This window comes from Ascaphus truei, chromosome 3, assembly GCF_040206685.1.
Source record: "Ascaphus truei isolate aAscTru1 chromosome 3, aAscTru1.hap1, whole genome shotgun sequence".
NCBI classification, from domain to species: Eukaryota; Metazoa; Chordata; class Amphibia; order Anura; family Ascaphidae; genus Ascaphus; species Ascaphus truei.
This window is the reverse complement of record NC_134485.1, coordinates 230,970,408-230,992,418: the sequence shown is the minus strand read 5'-3', so window position 1 is coordinate 230,992,418 and position 22,011 is coordinate 230,970,408. Positions and strand designations below refer to the sequence as shown.

At 39.0% G+C, this 22,011-nt stretch overlaps 1 protein-coding gene across 19 annotated transcripts in view; it reads right to left on the bottom strand.

The window, feature by feature from the left end:
* Positions 1–22,011, bottom strand: part of DMD (dystrophin) — a 2,761,517-nt gene that overhangs the window by 382,365 nt on the left and 2,357,141 nt on the right. For all 19 annotated transcript variants that reach the window (XM_075590265.1, XM_075590266.1, XM_075590270.1 and 16 more), the window contains 2 exons: positions 18,046–18,166; positions 15,643–15,911 (listed from right to left, as the gene is read on the bottom strand). In XM_075590265.1, coding sequence (XP_075446380.1) covers positions 15,643–15,911; positions 18,046–18,166 — 390 coding nt within the window. The remainder of the gene's footprint in view (positions 1–15,642; positions 15,912–18,045; positions 18,167–22,011) is intronic.

Genomic DNA, 22,011 nt, shown 5'->3' with positions numbered 1-22,011 from the left:
TGCTTCACATTAAAAAAAAAACCCAGCAGGTATACCAGTATTCTTTCATATTCACGAGACACACAGCGCTCCGCTCAAATACCAACCTACCAAAGATCTACCTGGACCTGGACAGTCCGTTTAAAGGGTGTAGAGCTGCTTTTTATCTTTATTTATTGTATTTCACATCACCATTGTATTCACTGTTATTGGTGGAGGTCATTTGTCATATCATATGATACATATTTAAAATTTAAAATTTATATATCACTGTCACTGTCACTGTATAGACCATATATTGTTTCATTTTAGTTTAAGAAGCGCCCGGTTTTTACTTTTTGTTTCTACATACCAGTATTAAAAAGAAAACAGTGCCCTTTCAGGGCCTTCTCTGGTTCCCTGGTAGTTTGGACTATAAACACATTATTATACAGATATTGATGAAACCAAATTTGGAATGGGAAGTCGATCTGGACCACTCCCACCCAGTATCTGTGCCCATCTTTTGGGGCAGATATCCCGGAGGACAACTGCAGCCGTCATTTCTGCAGTTCTGTATGCATGCGTATCACTTATAGGTCTTGCGATATCAGACAGTTTGTAGTTCTGCCAGCAGAGTTGGATGCACCGCCTATGTTTTTGATAATGGTAGCCATTTTGTAATCATTAAAAACACAATGATTGTACCCACCTGGATATTAATAACCTTATTTTTGATTATTGTATTTAAAAGCTGGTTGTGCTTTTACGTGCTATTACAAAAGTTCAAAAGCACACACAAAGTGCATTATAGTACAGAAGCAATCATTGTACACAAACAAAATAGAATTTACAGTACTATAATCAGGTTGACAGAGCACATCCCCATCTCATCCATACTGCATAAATTAAAATGTTATGATAAATGGGGGAAAACGGGGTATTGTGCTGTCAATTTTCTCAGATTATACACCTGTCGTGTTTGCAGTGTTGGTTGTATAGCCAATCCGATAGCTTTTTGTGTATTTATATTTTAATGAAGAAGTAATTCCCATGTATACTGTGACTATTTTTTATTTATTTTTTAAAGGTGCAATTCCACCTTGAGGACCTCACTTTTGTAAAAAATAAAGTAGTAATATTTCTTTATTAAACTCTTTATGGAACAGTAACTACATCTATGGGGAAGCATAGCAGGGGAATATCATAGCATTTGAAAATTTTCATTTTATAAAGTGCATATTTTAAGTGGAATAATAGTGTTATGCTTGAGATCTATTTTACTCTGTTAGTTACTACTTATTGCTCACCTTACTCAGACTCTGTGCAGCAAAGAAATTGAGATATTGGAATATGGAACTAATCACCTCTCTTTCCCCCTTCACTTTCAAGTACTGAAATTACTTAATTTGGTCTGTTTCATGTTGCTATAGTCAGGTTAAGTTTCATATAGTATACATTTTTTGCTCCTTTTGTCAGGATTCTTAACTGATCCCTTTCCCAAATGTTACTTATCTCATATGTTTTATGTTAGTCATTTGTCAAGTTTTATTGTGCAAACTAGCCCTGATTAATATCAGGTGATATGCTGCTTTAGCAGTATAAATTCAAGCACATTATGGGGAAGCATAGCAGGGGAATAGAATGGCATTTCAAAATGTTCATATTATAAGAGGAATATTATAAGTGGAATAAAAGAGTTATGCAGGGGATTGATCCTTGTATTACTCGCTCATTATTTGACATCATCTTTGTGACTCTACCTACCTAAAACAGTCTACTGGCAGCCTTGTAATCCTGTATTTCATCACTTTCAACTCTACTAAAGTAAGGTACACAGCCTTGTTTTTGTTATCTACCTGTGTGATAATGAACCTGCTACTTACCTACATTCTGTTCTTTACTGTGGCCTCATGTAAACGTTACTTTCTCTATTAACTACAATCTTCTCTCCCCCCTCCCCATCCTCGGCACACACCCAATGTAATCATACATGACTTGTATTATCTACTGGGTGTTGGTGGGGGGCTCTGAAAACCAGCACACCTACAGTACTGTGGCACCACTCATTCTAATGGCAAACATAGCAACTTTGCAGCCTGCAAACACTTACTCAACCTTCTATTTATATTGTTACTCTCTAAAGCCCCACTATAATCCCTGCCTGATACTGTATGACTCACTTTATTTGCACAAATTCCCCTCTGAATATGAAAAGTGAGCTGTTTTTAGTGTTGAAATCAACAAGAACCAACAACAAAATCAGAACACAATTCAAGTAACACAACTAATTTTCCAACCTACACAGGCAAACCTAAAATCTTGCAACCATTCCTTCCAAGATTGGATCTTATCTTGTCCCAACAGAATCCAATCCTCTGATATCCTACCTCACATTTTCAGTGATCATGCAATAGAGTACTGTGAAAGGAAAATCATAATTCTCAAATTAAGCACCAATGTTTTACTCCCTAGAATATTTTGAAACTTAAACCCACTACAATTTCTGGCTGATCTTACCAACTGCCCTTGGTAGAGAATCAACTTGATACCCAACCATGATTCTGCGCTTGATTTATTCCATAAACACACAATTCCAGCAATATCTAACCCATGAACCCACCGCTTCATATATATATTAGTGTCAAAAGGAGTGATCCAGAGCATAGCCAAATGTACAGTATACCACAAAAGACAAAAATACTCAATAATAAATCCAAAGTGACAAAATAAATAGTTAAATACTTCAATGTTAGTATTCTCATGAATAAGGGTCATTTAGTTCACCTCTTTGGCCAAAGCGTTATAAGCCCGCAGCCACTTTACGGCATGCCCAGTACGCAGGTCCTAACACTACCTGTGAAAATTCTCATTAACCGCTGCAGTGGAGGGAGAATGGTCACAATGGACTGGTCCTGCACAGGAACATGGAAAACCTGCTAGAGGAGATTACACAGGCGCTCATAACATTAAAACTAAACAGCTAATGTGGACCTAGTACAATCAAAGTTCTTACGACTCAGTGCCCCAGTCATTGCCATATCACTTGCCTCCCTAATCAACTCAATTTTGTCTTCAGGCCATATCCCACAGACCTGGAAAAGCACCAAAGTTGTCCCAGTCTTCAAAAGTGGAGACAAAAACAATGTCTCAAACTGCAGAGCAATCTCTCTTCTTCTAAAGTTATGGAAAAATGTATCTACTTCCAATTGAGTGATTACTATAATGAGAGAAATTTCTTTAGCCAACTCCAATCTGGCTTTCGCCCAAACCAATCCACAATAACTTTAAAGTTTGCAATCCAGTGTGGAATGGAACTGGGGCATCTTCCTGGTGCAATATTCCTAGATTTGGGATAGGCTTTTGATATTGTCGACCATGTTATCTTGTTAAACAAGCTTCAGTGCTCTGGAATAGGGGACTATGCTTTAAACTGGTTTAACTTCAACCTACCGTCGTATCACATAGATCTGAATATGTGTCTATCGCGGGCTAGAGCCCTAATACCATGGATATCACCTATGGGGGCCCTCAATGCTCTGTTCTGAGGCCCCTACTATTTTCAGTGTTCATAAATGGCTTACCTACAGCTCGCAAGACTGCTTCAATGCACATATACAGGTAACACAATCTAATATGTACACATCCCTAGCATCTCTGACCTTGGACACGTACTTCAATCTGATTTTTCAATACTTGAATATTTATTTTATTTATTTATAAAAATGTTTTACCAGGAAGTAATACATTTAGAGTTACCTCTCATTTTCAAATATGTCCTGGGCACAGAGTTATGATGACAAATACATAGTTCCAAATACACAGTTACATTAAGTGAACAGGGTTATACATTATATAGAAGACACTGCACGCACAGTAAAGATAATATATGTTATAGGCATATGTAACAGTTACAGACCAGATTAAAATTTGAGACAGCTTTAGTTTGGAATAACATAGACTGGTGGTGGCTGTGAGTCTCCGGTAGATTGTTACAGTTGTAGATTTCACAAAAAAAATGTTTTTAAACACTGACAAAAATGTAATTATGGTGTTTGGGACAAAGGCTACATTTGTAAAGCTATAGATCAGGACCAACTCTAACAACATTCTGATATTTGACATCTAAAACTTATGCCAAACTAGGGGTACTGTATAGGAACAAATCCTTCCTAAGCCTGTTGGTCAGAAAATGCATCACACAGCAGATACTAATGCCAAGTATAGACTATGGACACATAGTATATGGTACAGCACCTCAAACTCACCTTAGCATACTATACACCTTCTACAACTCAATATGCCGCTATGCCCAACAATTTAACTACAACACTCATTACTGCGAAATGCTACAAGAACTAGATTGGCTATCCATTGAATCCAGATGCAAGGTACATTTTTCCTGTCTTGCCTTCAAATACTTTATGGGCAAGCTACCCAGATATCTGAACACGCTCCTCACACCACCATGCACAGCACTTACCACCTTAGATTTGAGGCCCAAGATTCAACAAAGAATTTGGTTGCTCCTCCCTATCTTACTGTGCACTCCATGTCTGTAACCACCTACCAGACTCTCAAAGCCACCTCCAGTTTAAATTCTTTCAAGACTTCAGATGTCTCAGATTAAAATTATAATCTTGACTGTAACTATTACATATGACCATAACACTTGTAACTCTATGCCCAGGACATACTTTAAAACGAGAGGTAGCTCTTAATGTATTATTCCCCTGTAAAACATTTGATAAATAAATAGATCCCACCTCCTTTTTTCTTCTTCTCTCTACAACATTAAGTTCATTCTCTCTCAGTAGGATATACTGTACACAGTATTTTCCTTGTTGACATACATACTGTACGTTCAACAATGTGCAATCATTTGTGCAAAGTAACGTATTACGGTATATTTATGTACAATGGATACATATTTCACTGAAACACATGCGTTCCACTAAACTATATCCATAATGGGTCTAACACAACTCTATAATAGGACACCATGGGACACCTAGCAGCAAAGCAGATATTGCAATAAAATAAATGTTTTGCGATCATAGGGCATTAATGAGCGTCGTAGGGGAAGCAGAACGGCATGATGTGCCAACACTGTACTCAACACTTAACAAAATGCAAAACAGAGAAAATAATGTAAAAACTATGGGGGTAAAAACTGAAGTAAATGAGAACATACAGCAAAGGGAGATCCTGCCCCAAATAACTTACAATCCAAGTCTAAGGCCACGTCTATGGTCGGCGAAACCACGTGAGAAGTGTGTGCGCAGCACAATCACAATGCCTTAAGGCAATGATCGCGGCCATAGATTGCACGCATGTAACAGCGCGAAGGTGCGCGCAGATAAATTTGATTCTGCGGTGCGACGACCAGGTTAAGTGAGCGGTTTGCCCAATGAGGACGAACCATCTATGTGACATTATGGCCACACCCCCTGATGACCCCTGACATCCCTACCCATCACGTCTACCAAGGCCAACAAACGCTGCAGCTACATTGCGGGTGAAGTCACGCGCACAGTTGCGAGTGCGCGCTCACTATGGACCCAGCCTAACATTACAATGAACAAACAGTGGGATTCACCAACTGCAAAGACTGCCCTGTTCTCTAGAGTTAGCTGGATGAACCCCCGTCCTCTGGTGGGATCACCTTTTTTTACCTCCCAGATAGGTTCCAGCTATTGGCAAAGTGCTCGTCACCTTTCTGCTCAAAACTTCGCTCAACAACCATAGGCCCTCTTTCTGCTCAACATCTGCAGGCCCCACTCCACTCAACAGTTGAGGTCTTCCCCCCCCTTGCTCAACACTCTCCACCCTCCCTTGCTCAATACCCCTAGGCCCCTGCCTGAGCTCAATACCAGTAGACCACATCTGCTCAACACTTGCAGCCCTCGCCCTCAGCTCAATACCTAGAGGCCCCTCAACCCTTCTGCTCAGTACCTGCAAGCACCCCAAATCCCTTGCTCAATACTAGAACCTCCCCCTAGTGACCCTAGATGTGGTCTGATACTGAACACTTGACCACTCCTTTTTCTATCAGACTGTTTTATCACCTTGATAAAGTGCCTTGTGCACGAAACGCGTAGGTGCATTCGTGTTGTCCTGTTGCTGTACCCACCTGCATTAAACCAGACCTATTGTATCATTGGAGTGTGTACTTTTGTCTCATACCTTCCGGTCCCTTTGGGAATTAGATTCTCGTGGCTGTGCGATTCATCATCATCCTGCTTCTTGCTGTTTACCTACCTGGATGGGCTGCACGCCCTGGATGTCTGGAGGTCCTGCTAAGCACCAAGGTAAAGGGCTGCAGTGCCCCAACATATATATATATATATATATATATATATATATATATATATATATATATATATATATATATATATATATATACCTGTGCTTTTGCTATTCAAATATTGGTTATTTGGTTGGGTTTATATAGTGTTTAAGCTGTGGAGGTCAAGTGGACCCCACTAGACACTTAGCCCTTGCCATATATATGCCTTATTATTCATGGACTCCCCATTGTCATCCCGATCATTAATACATGCCGTTGAGGAATTCTCTCTAATTTTGGAAGCATCACATCTGTTCTACTTTGTTCTACTTTGTTTGTCTGTAATTCATGATATGTTGAGATACTGTGATACTATGTCAGCTTTATTATTAAATCGAATGCAAAAAAATGCTAGTATTGTAATAAAGCAAGATTTGTTACCATTATGGCAAAACTCATTTTTATGCAACAATATTTTCTATGTGGGCATATGCCACAAGATAACTTCTGGTTGCAGAAGACACAATGGAAGAGGTCTTATAGAACAGCCCCACTTAGTGAATATTGGCTCTGATCTGTTTTGACTGTAATTTACTTTTGTGGTACTAGTGGTCAGTATTGCGAGACTGTAATGCACTAATTCACTGCAATGCTCACATCTGTCAGAATCCCATTTCATTTGTTACTTCTTAAAGCTGCAGTTCAGGCAATATCCTGCATGTGTGTTTTTTTTTTAATAAATCAGTTCTGTAGTAAGAAAAAATACTTTTAGCATTTTCTGTTTAAAAAAAACAACAACTTTGAAAGACCAATTTTCTTGTATTCTATTTTAACAAGCATGCTTGTTCCTATAGCAACGATTTACATTCCCCATATTTAAAGATGTCGCCAAACTTTGCCGATCAGTAGACGGAGAACGAAATGACCGGCAGCTATGCAGTTCTTTAGGTAATTAGAGATTGCCCACATGAAACTATTGAAGTAAAAAAATAAATAAATAAAAAAAAAGACTGAACTGCAGCTTTAAGAAAACACTTCTTTGCTAAACAAACATACATAATGAAAAGAGAACAATCTAACTGCTCAATGGCTTACACTTTTACATCTACAATTTCCAAACACAAACAGAGGTCAATGAAGACTTTCCCTGATAAAAATGAAACAACATTACATTACCTTGAAACGGGTGCAAAGGTCTGCCTACAATAAGCTAATTAATGAAAGGCTATAAGTCATTTACAGATACCTGCTCACACTTAAAAGCTTGTGGCAAAAAACAAAAATGTGACTTTCATACACTGGCGCATTGTGCATTGAGGGTGTAAACTGACCCCTTTTCAGCCTTCCCTCCCTGTACAGTTTCTCAGTGAATGAGTACTTTGAAATAAAATAAAATATAACGTATGCCTAACAAATGACAATATCACATACTTATTCGACCTCTCTCTGTCACTCACTCGGCGCGTTGCTTTCAAGCCAACTAGAATCCGAACAGATCATGTATATTCTGAATAATACTAATGACCCTAAGGTATAAATATATCAAAATGCTGGGGAGCTGCCGTCGTCGTGCTGCACTTGTCACCAGGGACTCGATGTGGAAGTATAGCCAGGAGCACTAGAGCACAGAGAGCAAGGAAGTGGGATTATTCACTCGGATGAGCATTGTTTCAATTCTATGTTTGTGAACGCATCTTAACTTATTTTTTATTTAGCAATTAAATGATCATCTACGCTATGTTGGGTTGTTTGTTGTGCGTCTTTTATTAGACATATCTTACTGTTTAAAGATTCCAGAACTGTTTCTGCAGGACGCTGCAGCAACCCCTTTCTGTAGCCTCCTAATTATTATTTCACCTCATTTTTTGTCATACTATTATTGTAAATATTTTTGTATGGATCTAGCCCCTTCCCCTTTAAAAAAAAAATGTAACTGGTTTTAGAGTTCCTAAAACCATTTGTTTTACTAATGCAAACAAGGTTCATTAGAAAAGCAACAATATGGCTCAATCAGCGCGTTCAGCAGAACGGCGTGATTTTCTACATAGCGTGACACAGTAACACTATTGGCTACATCTGTATAACTAACTTTGTAAGCTCTATGGGACAAGGACTTGTGTCTGAAACTTGCAATCTCATTTTTGCCGCCTGTGGAACAGAGATAAATTGACCTGTCCAACATATATCTATGTATAATTAATGGATTGATACCCCTAAGGAAGTTGCTACAATCGTGTATGGTCACTTCTATTGGAGACACTTTCAAAGCTACGCCGGTGTGACACTCTGCGCCCAGCTCCTCCCCCAAACTCACAGAACTGAACTGATGTTGCCAATGCTCCCACAGTGCGTCCAGTGTCCTGCCACTGTGAATCCAATCTTGGTTGTCCTTGGTTAAGGATATTTGAATACAGGATTTTGCTTGTGAGGTTTTACGAACATCCTCCCCCAGCTGCACTCTGGGATCCAGCTCCAAGAACTCTCCCTCTAGCCTGGCCATCACGTTGTTCTTAATGCGATTTATCTTGCTAGACATGTGAATGGTATTTTAACGTTTATCTCCAACCATACATGACATTAAATTAAATTGCGCTATGGGGCATGCACTTCTGTATGTATAATTATATTTATAGAGCGCCAACAGTGTACGCAACACTTTACACAACACAATGCACAGGGGAAATAATGTACAAGTTATGTGTATAAAAGCTGCAAGTAACATTCCCAAATATGGAGTAGGACGTGAATCCTATAAGGATGCTTCTAATGTCCTGCAAGGTATAGGTGGATATAATAATAATAGCATGTTCTTGTATAGCGCTGCTAGTTTTACATAGTGCTTTACAGAGACATTTTGCAGGCACAGGTCCCTGCCCCGTGGAGCTTACAATCTATGTCTTTGGTGCCTGATGCACAGGGAGATAAAGTGACTTGCCCATGGTAACAAGGAGGCGACACTGGGAGTTGAACCAGATTCCCCTGCTTCAAACTCTCAGTGCCAGTCAGTGTCTTTACTCACTGAGCCACTCCTTATCAAATAAGAATTCCAAAATAAACGGGGTCTGAGCGAAATAGACCATAAAATATTATCCTTCTGTATAGGTGTGTAGGTGTGTAGGTGTGTGTGTGTGTGTGTGTGTGTGTGTGTGTGTGGGGGGGGGGGGGGGGTTGGCAATCTTTAGCTGGTGTGAGTCATCTCAGCATGTCCCATGTCCACGTTGTACCTCAGCGGGCTTCCTCCGTCTTCTCCTCCTGCTCCGTACAGCGTGACCCGGATGATTGTGAACAACACTGGCTACTGGCAAAAAATACAGCTGAAGGGGTCAGTGAAGTATACTCACGACCACAATCCTCGTACGTTCCGTGTTGGCGTGCTTCAATCCCAAAATAGTATAAGTATATGCAGTGTTCGACAAACCTATACATTTGCACGCCCCGGGCGAGTTCCTATTGGCCCAAGCAGCACACGTGTGGTACTAGGTGGCGAGATTTTTTTGTTCGGCGAGTAGATTTTTTGGTGATTTGTTGACTACTGAGTATATGGAAGAAAGTTAAGATTTGAACACTGCAAAAAGCTGGGCTGGAGGAGGGTAAAATTCAATTATTTCATAGGCATGAAGCAAAACCACAAACATACAGGTAGTAGTCCTCTGATGCGTTTCATGCCTCAATGAGGCAGGAATACCTTAAATACCTTAAAGTGAAATACCTCACTTTATCGAAAAGTGCCGTTGAGGCAGGAAACGCGTCAGAGGACTACTATGTATGTATGTATGTTTGTGGTTTTGCTTCATGCCTATTAAATAATTCAATTTTACCCTCCTCCAGCCCAGCTTTTTGCAGTGCTCAAACCTTAACTTTCTTCCATATTAGTAACATTTCCACTCATCAATATCCCCTAAAAGGAACATCAGCAATGCTGTGCAAATAACCATCAATTTGTAAGTGCATTTTAATCCCCCCCCCTTCAATTTTACCAATTCTTAAAGGAGCAAAACATGTGGTTTGTTTAATAGGTGGGAAATATGGGGTCTCTGGAGCTGAACCCCATTAATTTCAGCTCCAGGGCCCCCTGCTTCCCTTAGGTGATGCGGGCCAATAGTAAGCTGCAAGTGATGATGTCACTGCTTCCTATTGGTCTATGTGATGCACGACATTTAAACTACCATTTCAATAGCCCCACACAGGTCAGCTGGAGATGCTATTGGCACCCCATACGGACGTAAGTCTTTCGGGAAGCAAGGCGTCACCGTAGCTGAAATTAACAAAGTTCAGATCCAGAGCCCCTCTGCTTCCCATCTATAACTATTTAAAAAAAAAAGGACAAAACGAATGCAGGATTGTTGCTTTAAAGGTCAGAATTATAAAAGAAATTATAATCCTGGTGTTGGAAAAAAAAATTACATGTGCTCCACATTGTGCATGTAATTACAGAGACATACAAATGTAACCAACGTTATTGCAAGCCGTGGCGTGCTGCAGCAAGATATATACCATGCACCAGCGGGAGGAGCAGTCAGTGTTTACAATCAGCCGCGCGAAGAGGGAGCGGGGCCTACGTGCTATTTTTGTTTTTAAAATGATATTTGATTGAGTTTCATTCGTTAAACAAGGAGGAGGTGGGAGTGGGAGGTACAGAAACTAAAAAAGGGAGGGGAAGGGTGGGTAAACATATCTTCACACTCAGGTAAATACAGTACACTTATACTCATGGCTTCAAACATTAACAGGTATGCAAAAAATATACTGTTTACTGTATATCTGTTGTTGTTAAGAAGGGGGAAACAGATTGGGTTGATGCAAAAACAGAGGATATCTTTGTGTTGGGTTCCAGTTACCTACCTATACTGTTATTTAACAAGGGCCTGGGGTCCACCATGTCCCCCTTAAAGGTGAACCATGGCTCTCTGCCAGGACATCTCCCAACTCAGGGGCCAAGTCTGAATCTGCTTTCTGCTGGGACGCCCTCTTGGTCTCTGAGCCGACGCCCGTCCTGAAAGCGCTCAGCTCTGCGATTGAGCTTGCTAATGCACCGGGGGAAGCCACTAGATCCTGTACCTATGATGAGTAGCCAGAACGCCTTCCTAGCCCATGTGCCAACATCCATTTTAAATGTGCCCTGCCCTGTGATCTTGTACGATGATGTACCTGGGAAGCCAACATCAGATCCTGCACTACTGTCCTACACGATCCTCGCTGTCCTATCCTGCGCAATCAAGTGGAGGCAACCCCTCTAACTGTCTCTGCTTGGCTGTGGACGATCTCAACTACTCCTCAGTGACATAGACCTCTTGCCATTGATGATGATGATAGTCCTCCCAGCTAATTAACCCTTGCCTGGGTTTCATCATTTCAAAGATCTTGCCAACAGAGGACTCAATTCTCTGGCTATTGTCATTAATTTAAACCTGCTTATTTATATTAGAACAGTGCTAGTAACTGATCATGTTCTCTTTCCTGATTAAACACCGCCTGCTATATTGAGACGGGGATTGCACACTCTATCTGAATAACCTTATACTATATATCATTGTTGTGAGTATTGAAATCCTGGGGTTAATTTAGAAATGTGTATGTTAAAATGATTCTAACTTTATACATGTAATCTTGCTTCTGTATCCTGTGGTGTGTGACTGGGTATAATTACAGGGATAACTTTTAGAGAAATATAGTCTCACACAGAATAAAATCCCTCTGCCTTTGTATCCTGTGGTATGTAGGTGGATAACTATAGAAGGATTATTATTATTATAAGAACTTATTCTCACACAGAAATCCCACCCCACTTTGTTCAATCGGAGTGTTTGTATCTGCTCAGTTCCTCTGATCACTCTCAGTATGCTGCTTACGCCAAAATGACTGGAGACTAATGTAAGAATCAGGAAAGATAAACATGGCTTTATATTAATATTTCTTAATAATAATAATAATAATATATATATCAACACAGATACCGTCCAGGATGCACTGTTTTTAAGTAAAAACCTTTCTTGATTTATCCATTGTAGCACCGCCGGAAGAAGAGATCAGTGTATCTCGAAAGCTTACACAAATAATTATACACATATATATATATATCGGCCAAAGCATTTGATCCATATCGCGAGCTGCTGCCTGCACTAGGAGAAGCAAGAAAGTTGCAGGCAGCAGCTTCTTTGTTATCTGCAGGACAGCAGACACCTTTTCTAGGCTGGGCAGGGCTGGAAAGAGAATAGGCCACTCTGACTATGACAATAAGAATAAAATGATTGTCCCATTGGTTGGTTTATGGCAAATGTGTTTTGCAAACCCAACTTGATTTAGTAGGAAATTGTAATTCTGCATAATTTAGCTTTTAAGAATTACTAAGAGGCCAACACAATTTAATAAAGGGCTTATTAAGAGAAGTAGGACAACTTAATTCAGATTGATTATAGACTTTGATGTAGACAGCTGGAGTTCAGATAAAACTGAAAAAGACCTTATATGCTCTTCAAAGCATTTTTAAGCAGTTGTCTCAAACAATTAATTCCTGATATTTTCTACAACAAGCCAAAATCACTGTGGGAATGAATACTAAAGTATTCTAACCCTTCATTTAGATTAGCAGATGCTTCACCCTGTGTGCAGAGGGACATACATTCCCAGCCTTTATCTTGTAGTTGAAACATCCGCATAGATAAAAATGCATTCGCGTTTAAGAAGTTTTTCAGGTTATTTTGTTTCTGTTCTGTGTTTCCAAACATGGTGCTTGGCTTTGACAAATTTGTTTAGAATTGCTCTTTATCAGAGCTGTGGACATTAGACATGTCACAGATTTTGTCTAAACTATGACATTTGGTTATAGCTTTCCATACATCTATAAATAACATTAGCAAGTTTCCTGTTTTATAGATTAAAAAAACTAAACGAATAGCTTGGTAACAGAGACTAGTGTCCACAAACACAGTCCATGTACATGTAGACTTTCAGTTTTCAAATGCTATGCTAAAAGACACCCTTATATATTATTTCAACCGTATCATTCCTTTCCTTTACTTACGTTTCTAAATGTTATAGTACATTATGGTTTAAGAAGTAAACAATAACCGAAGGGCACATTTTACTAAATTGTGCTAAGTCATTACACACCTTAAGGCCTGTTCAGTTAAATGGCCATTAAAGTGTGCTAAGCCAATGCCTGATTTAATAATCCTAGGCCTAATCATACCATGGGCTACATTTCTTCCCTTTTTTTTCATGCATAAGGGATAATTCATGGAAAAACACAGCAACTGCTCACACAAAGGAAGTCATATACTGTACTGAGGTCTCCTGGCTGCAAAACTGGTGCAGAATAAAAATGACAAATCAGTAGAAAATGCTTTCAACCGTATTTCTAATTTAACAATGTAGTGTATGCTACGTTTGCACCAATTTAACAACTGGGATATTTTCATCGATAACCCTCAAAGTATGTACTGTATGCGAAAAATTATGTTTGAGAAAAAACAAACAAATCTTGAATTGAGTCAGCTTGGACGTGACATGCACACACTACTTTCTCACAATGGCTTCAGTGATACTAGTGTAACCCATAGTCCCCCACCCAATCGCAGATCGGGCCCCCTAAGGTGTTCTGTGGTCTGGCTACATGACTTAGTGTGGTGCATACCTGCTGGCAATAGGAGGGCCTGAGTCTCCCGCGGTGTCATGGGTGAACAACAGGACAGGTTACTTGGGTGGATGCCCTCGTTCTTCTTCAATGGTGCAGCGCCTCCATCTGTAGTAAGCCCCAGGAATACGGAGTGGAATCCCTACCACAGAAATCCCCCTCCCAGGGATGAGAGATTCCAGTCTCACACAATTATCCTTTTAACAGCAGACTCCTTTATTCAGTCTCCAGCAGCAGCAGACAGGTACAGTTGATATACAATGTCCACTAGCTGTTCTCCTTTGTGATGGTCCCTGCCTCCACTCTGGACTCAGGGCCGTCCAGAGTGGGGCTAGCTCTTCCCTTACCCCCTATGCAGGGTAAGAGGTATTTGGTCCACCTCACTACCTTCTATCAGCTCTACTCATAGGCTGCTTATCTAACTCACTCACTCACTACAACACACAGACACACACGGTCAGACTAAATAGGAAGTGACACTGCTCTTTGTAACTTCCAATAGGCACCGCCCCTGTGCCTCTTGATTGGACACAGGGTCAAGTGACCTACCTTCACTTACTTAGCACAGTGTCAGAAGTGGGGAAAACCCATGATAACTCCTGGCAACCTGCCCTTAACAGGAATTATACCAGGAGGAGGATAGAAATATAGCCCCTAATCTTACCATGGCTACACTAGTAAGAAAGTGCAGGCATTCATTTACAAGGATATTCATATCGTATGCCGACTGATTTTTTTTAACAAGACTGAGAGCAAATGTGTGACCTGTGTGCGCAGACATGAAATATGTCGTTTTACAAAATGCAGCTATTGGCACCACAGGATCATCTTGTGCCCTCTGACGTAGTCACTTAATCAATTTTCCTAGCTTTTGCACATTCAGAGCAAGTGAGCTGAGAAAAAAACAAGCTGCGTTTTATGGTTCCACACACATCAGCAAACTCCCCATAAGCCGTAATTATGGCAACATCTTCTTTTTGATTACATGCAAAAAAAATACAGTATATGAAAGCAGATTACTTTCTGCAGCTGGGTGAGACTGTAAAGGGGGATGCATCAATGATAACAGGTTTTTATTTTAAATTGACAAACAGATAGCAGAGATACCAAACTGTTTGACAATGGCATATTTTGCAAAATAGCTTTGACTAGGCAATCATTTGTCAGGAACTGTTCGATTTTGATCGACACATATATCAAAACTATTATTTTACAGGTCTTGTGCCACTTCCTATACTCAGAAGGTTATTTTTGTTGTTGTAATAGTTTATCAGGGAATTAACTCTAATTTTACAAAGTTAAAACAAATGTAAAATAATGCTGTACCAAGAAGCTGGAGATGATTACACTGGTAAAACCAGTTAAATATTAGTAACTGAGTGTAAATTGCATTAAATTATCTGAATTCCCATCTAAAAATAACATTTTCGCTGCCAACTATAGCCAAATAGAGGATAGCTATATATATATATATATTTTTTTTTTAAAGAAAACATAAAAATAATTAAAAAAAAGCTTATATAGACAAACCCTAATTGATAAATCAAACCTCTTAACATATTACTTACCCTTTATCACTGTATCCATGTTGGTGCACTTTAAAATAAATAGCACAGCACTTATCATATACAATTTTTAGGATCTTGGTAAGTAAATTAGTATAGTCTAACAAGACTATACATATTTCAATCACAAGTTGTAGAGCAGGTAGCAAACAAATACACATTTTCTTGGTTCCATTACAAATTCATAGTGAACCTACCTTGATTTTTCCTATGTGATCTTGAAGTGAGTCAATCAACAAATCTCCAACTGGTTGCCAGGACCCTTTCATGACTTCTGCTTGATGCAGTTTATGGTCCAGTTCATCCATTGATTCTTGGAGCTCCTGTAGTCTCTGAAGTGCCTCATCTAATTTTTGCTGCCACTCAGAAGAGCGCAGATTCAACTTGTCCCACTCAGTTTTTACATCATCCACTTGCTTTTGTAGGATTCTACTGACATTCTTGGCCTGTTCCTCTGTGTGTGGCTCTGCAAAATGATATGTAAAATTACAATTGACTTGTTGTACTTATTTCTTTTTGTTATGTCACGGAGGTTTAATACAATTAATTACTTTTACAAAATGATTCATTTCTGTGAAAGGAAATCTGCAGCACTAAAATGTGTTAAGCAAACCACATGTAATGATAATATTATAGATGTGTTGACACTTATTGGGGCATTCCTACCCTTTATTAGGGTATGCTGTTGTTTTCCATTGACTTAGTAATGATGATGTTAGTATGGGACCACACACAGATATAGCAGCCTGGTACACTGTTAATTATTAGTTGTGACATAATGGATACATAATGGATGGATGGTAATCACAGTGTGGAACAATTCATATTGCATGAACTCAGAAAGTTTCTGAACATATGCTAGAAAACATTTTGAGATACTGACACATTGCTGCTAAGCACCTGTTAAGCACCGTGTTGCACCGTTACTTCTTTTTTCAGAAATCATTGGTGTCAACAATTAATCATATCTTGTTGGCAGAAAGGTAGTGTGTGTTTTCAAAAGCAGAGTACAACTCCTAATAGGCAGGAGTTGCAGTGACTCCATATTGAGGGGCAATCAAGGTTGTCAGCAAAAAATATCACATTTATTACACAGAATGATGAGACATACATAATAAAAAATAATAAAAAACATATAAACAACCGTGTCTGAGTGGCCTATAAATGTATCTGTGGTACAGTTAAATGCTTTAGTTACTGTGTGTTTTACCTAATCCCTTCAGAACATGAAAGGACTGTGAGCCTTTTCTGCAATTAAAAGGTGCAATCAACGTCGTCTAGAAAAAATTATTTTAATAGACTAACTGGCGTCCCAAAACACATGTTGCCATGCTAATAGCAAAGGTTTAGCTGCTTTCATTTTTTGGATATTAGTTACAAGTTCAATTTCTTAGGGGCCTCTGAATGGGAACATGTATGTCGAGTGCTTTCTTTAGCCTTGTCCCACCCTGTCCTTATCAGAGAACCCATAAGGTTAAGACAATGTTGGTAGGGGGACTGTGCCCGTACAAGCTCTTGCTGATCACACAGTGACATTAGACAACATGAGCAGCCAGAGGAAATCAAACCCCTCCCAAGACTGACTTCAAAATAATATTTAAGAATACTTATAGACGTCGAATTTGGATTACAAAAGGTGTTCGTCACCCAGATGAGACCCTTTAAACATGTCACTGTAATGAGTTCACTTTGGTCGTAGGAGGCATTGTTCCCTGAAGTGGTTAGGGCACTTCTACACATTCCGAGAAGCAAAGTACCTACCGGGCTTACACAAAACAATCATCTAAAGGTAACCACGTTCATAAGTAACTGCTTTAAATTTTGATTTATTTCAAAATACTCGATTGGACCAATTTGTATTACATTGTGCTATGTTAGTACAATTTGCCTTTTTATGTCGATCATTTGCTATACAGTAGGTTGTTCTTTTTCTCCTATACTGTCAGTTTGTATTGCTCACTAACTGCAGCACTTAACCAATAGGGCACTAGTTTTGCCTGACAAGCAGTGTGATTCCTCCCACATACTGTCCCTGAAGATGGACATTGTCACCCTCGTTCTCAAATTCTTCCAATGTAGGTCCCGTCATAATATATTTTCCTTTAAAGTGGCAAGTAAAACAGATAAATACAATTTTGCTTCACATTCAGAGTTTTGGGAAACTGTATTATGTTATGTGCCGTTTGGTGTTTTGATTTACAATTGTCATTGAAACCTCTGAGGATGGTAACACGTAGAAGCTGTGTCACAGAGGTACAATTCATGTTCCTAGGATTGAGGAGCAGGACACCTACAATAGGCATCTGTCTAATAAACTACTGTACGTATCTGAATAATCTGTGATTACACACATTTGTGCCAAAGTTTACACTAAAATATAAACTTGATTCTTGGGTGTTTGACAACTATAAATTGGAAAAAAGAGGATTATTTTAATCCTGAAGAATACCTACAAAACATGCCTTCTTTAGTTTAAAAGATGAGATTTAAAGATTCACTTTACAATTCTACGGACACTGGTTGTGAAAATGTATGAAACTCTAAGTCATCATGATCTCTTTGTCAATATGTTATTACAACTCTGTATTCAATTCAATTACCTCTTGGCTCCTGGTAGAGCTTCTCCAGTCCCTCAAAAGGCTGATCGGCTAAGAATATCCGCACAGTATCAAGAGCACTCATGATAACAGGTTCCTTAGCTCTTAGCTCCCTCTTGAAAACCTGGAAAAGAAAACAAAAGTATACTAGATGCACAGAGTAACAGCTGAATTTCTCACTGTGCAACATTAACCATCCAGTACCCACAGAAGGCTCATGTAAATGAGAAAACAGAAACGTTTTGAGAAGTTTATGTGTTCAAACCACACAGATAAATACGTTTTGCAGAAAGGAAGATACTGTAAATTAAAAAAACAACAACTATATTCTGTATTAGACCTTCTTTCCTGCTAAATGCCCAATTCTTTATAATCCGATGCACCCATTTGAAACATATTCAGCTAAAAATCCACAGTAACATCAATAGAGATTCTCAGCTGAAAAATGGCCCAAATCACCATATTGGACTGTATAAAATGACCCCCTAAGTCTCTTAAACTGAATTAAGAATTGGCAGAGATAGAATGCAGACAAAACAATTTTTTTTAACATATGCATGAAAATGTTAATTTTCATGTTCTGCTTGCGGCTGTTTTGAATGTCAGGCTTGGTAATCGTTTGACACCGAGCTTTGTCAGGAGGTCCTAGCGTCAGTGAGCGGCTCCAGCTCACGCTTCCGTGGCGAGTGCCTGTCTCCCCCTTTTAGCCCCCTGCCCAGCTTTGGTATCTCCATTACATTTGGAGCTTCACTGCATATTGGGTGGTTTGTGACCAGTGGGTCTTCGTACATGTTTAATGTAAGTGGGTCATTTGTGATTGTATAGTGTGTGTGTGCACACTGTAGCACTATAGCGGAATTTGAACCGCTTGTTTTGTGTTTTTGTCATGTGTGTGTGGTCGTTCAGACCTCTTATTATGAATAAAACATTTTAATTACCTATACCTAGATTTTATCTAAGGCTTTATTGTAAGGTCATACATCCAGTTTATTATTGGCTTTATAGTAATCCCCGGTGCACTTTGTGTGTATTCTTTCTAGTGTTTCATTCCATCCTTTCTCCTCTTAGTGGCCCTCTCGGAATTACAAGAGGAAATAGATGCAAAGTATTTGGACACATTGACGCAAACAAAAGAAGATGATTTAGAACCCATGAATATAAACGATCTCCCATATCAGAGAGGAGAGATAAAACAACGAGTTGTGAATGACATACTGTAGAAGTTACTACTGAGCACATTAGTCTATAGAATTAGCTAATTGTAGAATCAGCAGGATTTCCACAAAAGTTAATTGTGTAGAGATGGGCAAAGCCCCAATGTTTGCCGAACATTGGCCATTAGCAGATGGCAAAGCTGTTAAAATATGAAACATATCTAACAATAAGCTAATTGTAGAATCCGCCTGATTTGCACAAAAGTTAATTACGTGCAAGTAGAGATTGGAAAAACTGCAAAGCTGGCGAATGTTGCCCATTTATATATGGCAAAACAATTTGTGAAAATATGAAACTAAAAACTGCCATACCCATTCAGCCTCGCTACAAACCTCCTTGACAGAAACTTTAATCTAAAAAAAAACTGTTGAATATTGGTTAATAATGGCATTTTCTGACTATGGCATTTCGTGGATTGACAAATGAGATGTCTAGCGGATTCACAAATTTATTTTGCAAAGCCGAACTGGAAGATGTTTGTATAGTTAGGGAGGAGGAGTGGCTCAGTGAGTAAACTGACACTGAGATTGTTCCAGGGGAGCCTGGTTCAATTCCCGGAGTAAGCTCCTTGTGACCTTGGGCAAGTCACTTTATCTCCCTGTGCCCCAGGCACAAAAAAAACCCCATAGATTATAAAGTCCACGAGGCAGGGACCTGTGACTGCAAAATGTCTCTTTAAAGTGCTGCGTACAACTAGCAGCGCTATACAAGAACATGCTATTATTATTATTATTATTAGTGTGTCTCTACTTAAAAGGGCCGTCTTAACAGCATTATAGGCCCCTGGGCAAAGCAGTGTACTGGGCCCTGACTACTCTCCGCTACAAGTCGTAATTTTTCTCCTTCTACCGAGTTAGCGGGAGATTTGAATGGTGATCGGAAAATTAGTGTTAAATTCTGGTCTGTGCATAGATTGGCATGGGGCCCCTATGCTTGTGGGGCCCCCGGAAGCTGCCCAGCGTGCCCACGGGTTAAGACGGCACTGAATAAGACTGCTGGTTATTACCACTAAAAACATGTTTGAGCCCTAGCATTGGCATTACAATTCCCCATCTTTGATTAACCAGCAATATATGTCTCATGTCATCTAGGGAGAGAAAGGGTAAATCCAATTATTTGTAGGATATACCAGGTGAGAAATACCAAATACAGTGAGCTTCTGTTTTGCTTTCGGAGGTGATATACTGTTTAAGCTTATACTGTAGATCTATAGAGAAAATAAGGGGGCTCTGGCCTCAGGGTAAAGATAGATGAAATATGGTTTCCCAGGTATTATTGACAGATGCCCTAATTTGGTAAAACTCACTATAATTGTGTATTATTCCAAATATCTAACGCGAAAAAAAATATTTGAATGGCGAGGCATAACAAATCAAAATGTACAAACATGTGAAAAGCACAATATAACATGCATGAAGAATGATTTCTCAATAAACATAAGTGATTTGTTTCCATGGGAATATGCCTTCTCTATACCGCTTCCTTGGTTCCAATTCAATTTGCTGGAGGCTGCTTCTCCATGATCTCTCAGCTACATTCATGTCAGTGGAGCGCAGAGCTTCCCTGACAAGCAGAAGCAGCTTCACAGCACATTGAACAGAGGTAGTTCTGCAGGTTTAAATGGTGAGGAATAAAAATGGAAACTCTCAATAAGCTCTGCAGAAAGAAGTGATAGGAGTAATCATAAAGAGCTACATTTTAATTGTACCACCCTTGAACAAAAGATATTATTGCACAAAGGATTCATTAACTTCCTCTCCGCTATAGACATTAGTATTTTGTTTCTTTTGTATTAGATTTGAGCTCCTGGCATTTAACACCAAAAATTACATTTCAACACATTTTGCATCTCCCAGGAAATAAAATGAATCTATCAGACCACAGTAGCTCTGACAAAGCCATGCCAACAAGGGGAAGCAGACCAACATTGATAACAGAATTAGCCTAAATGAATGTCTAATTTACAGCTAACGATTCTAAGCTAATTTTATTGAATTCTCGAACTTCTCCCACAGTTTCTGGGTCCTGGTGAGAAAATCGAACATGCATAATATATGACCTGACAAATGAACAAGTAAACTACTTTATTTAAGTCTTTCTATTTGTCATATGCACAGGAGCAATAATGGCATTCTGTCCTCTGTTTTAATAATGTATATTGATTAGCTCATTTAAGATCCCCAACTAGATGCTTCAGTAGATTGTAAGATACAAAGGTGTCGTTAACGCTCTCCAACAGCTAAACTACAGATATTTCCACATTAAAAGACTGTATGCAAGTGGAAAGGACAGTATTTCATTATTAAGCAAAAAATTGCCACTCTTTCTTTTAAAAAAATATACTACATTCTACAGAGTAAATCAATGTTACTATCCTTTAAATGTTTATTAATGTTACACTAAATCTCCTGTAGTTAATTGTTTATTAATATGGCAATACAAGTTTTAGAATACAGATAAACTGAAATAGAATTTTGATTATCCTTTTTCTTCTCATCTAATCATTGGCATTTTCCTCTGCATGCTTCAACACATTCTTTGACTGACACCATACCCATTTTCCCATTAATTTTCGCCAATGTATAAACCTTGCTTTCTCCTGTACATTTAGTTATATGCATTTATTAACTTATCTGATACATGAGGTAATCAGGCTTGATCAGCCCTACAACCCAGAGACAATTATTAGCACATTTCAAAAAACAAAACCGCAACACACAAAATATACAAATTTTTATTTTATAATTACAATAT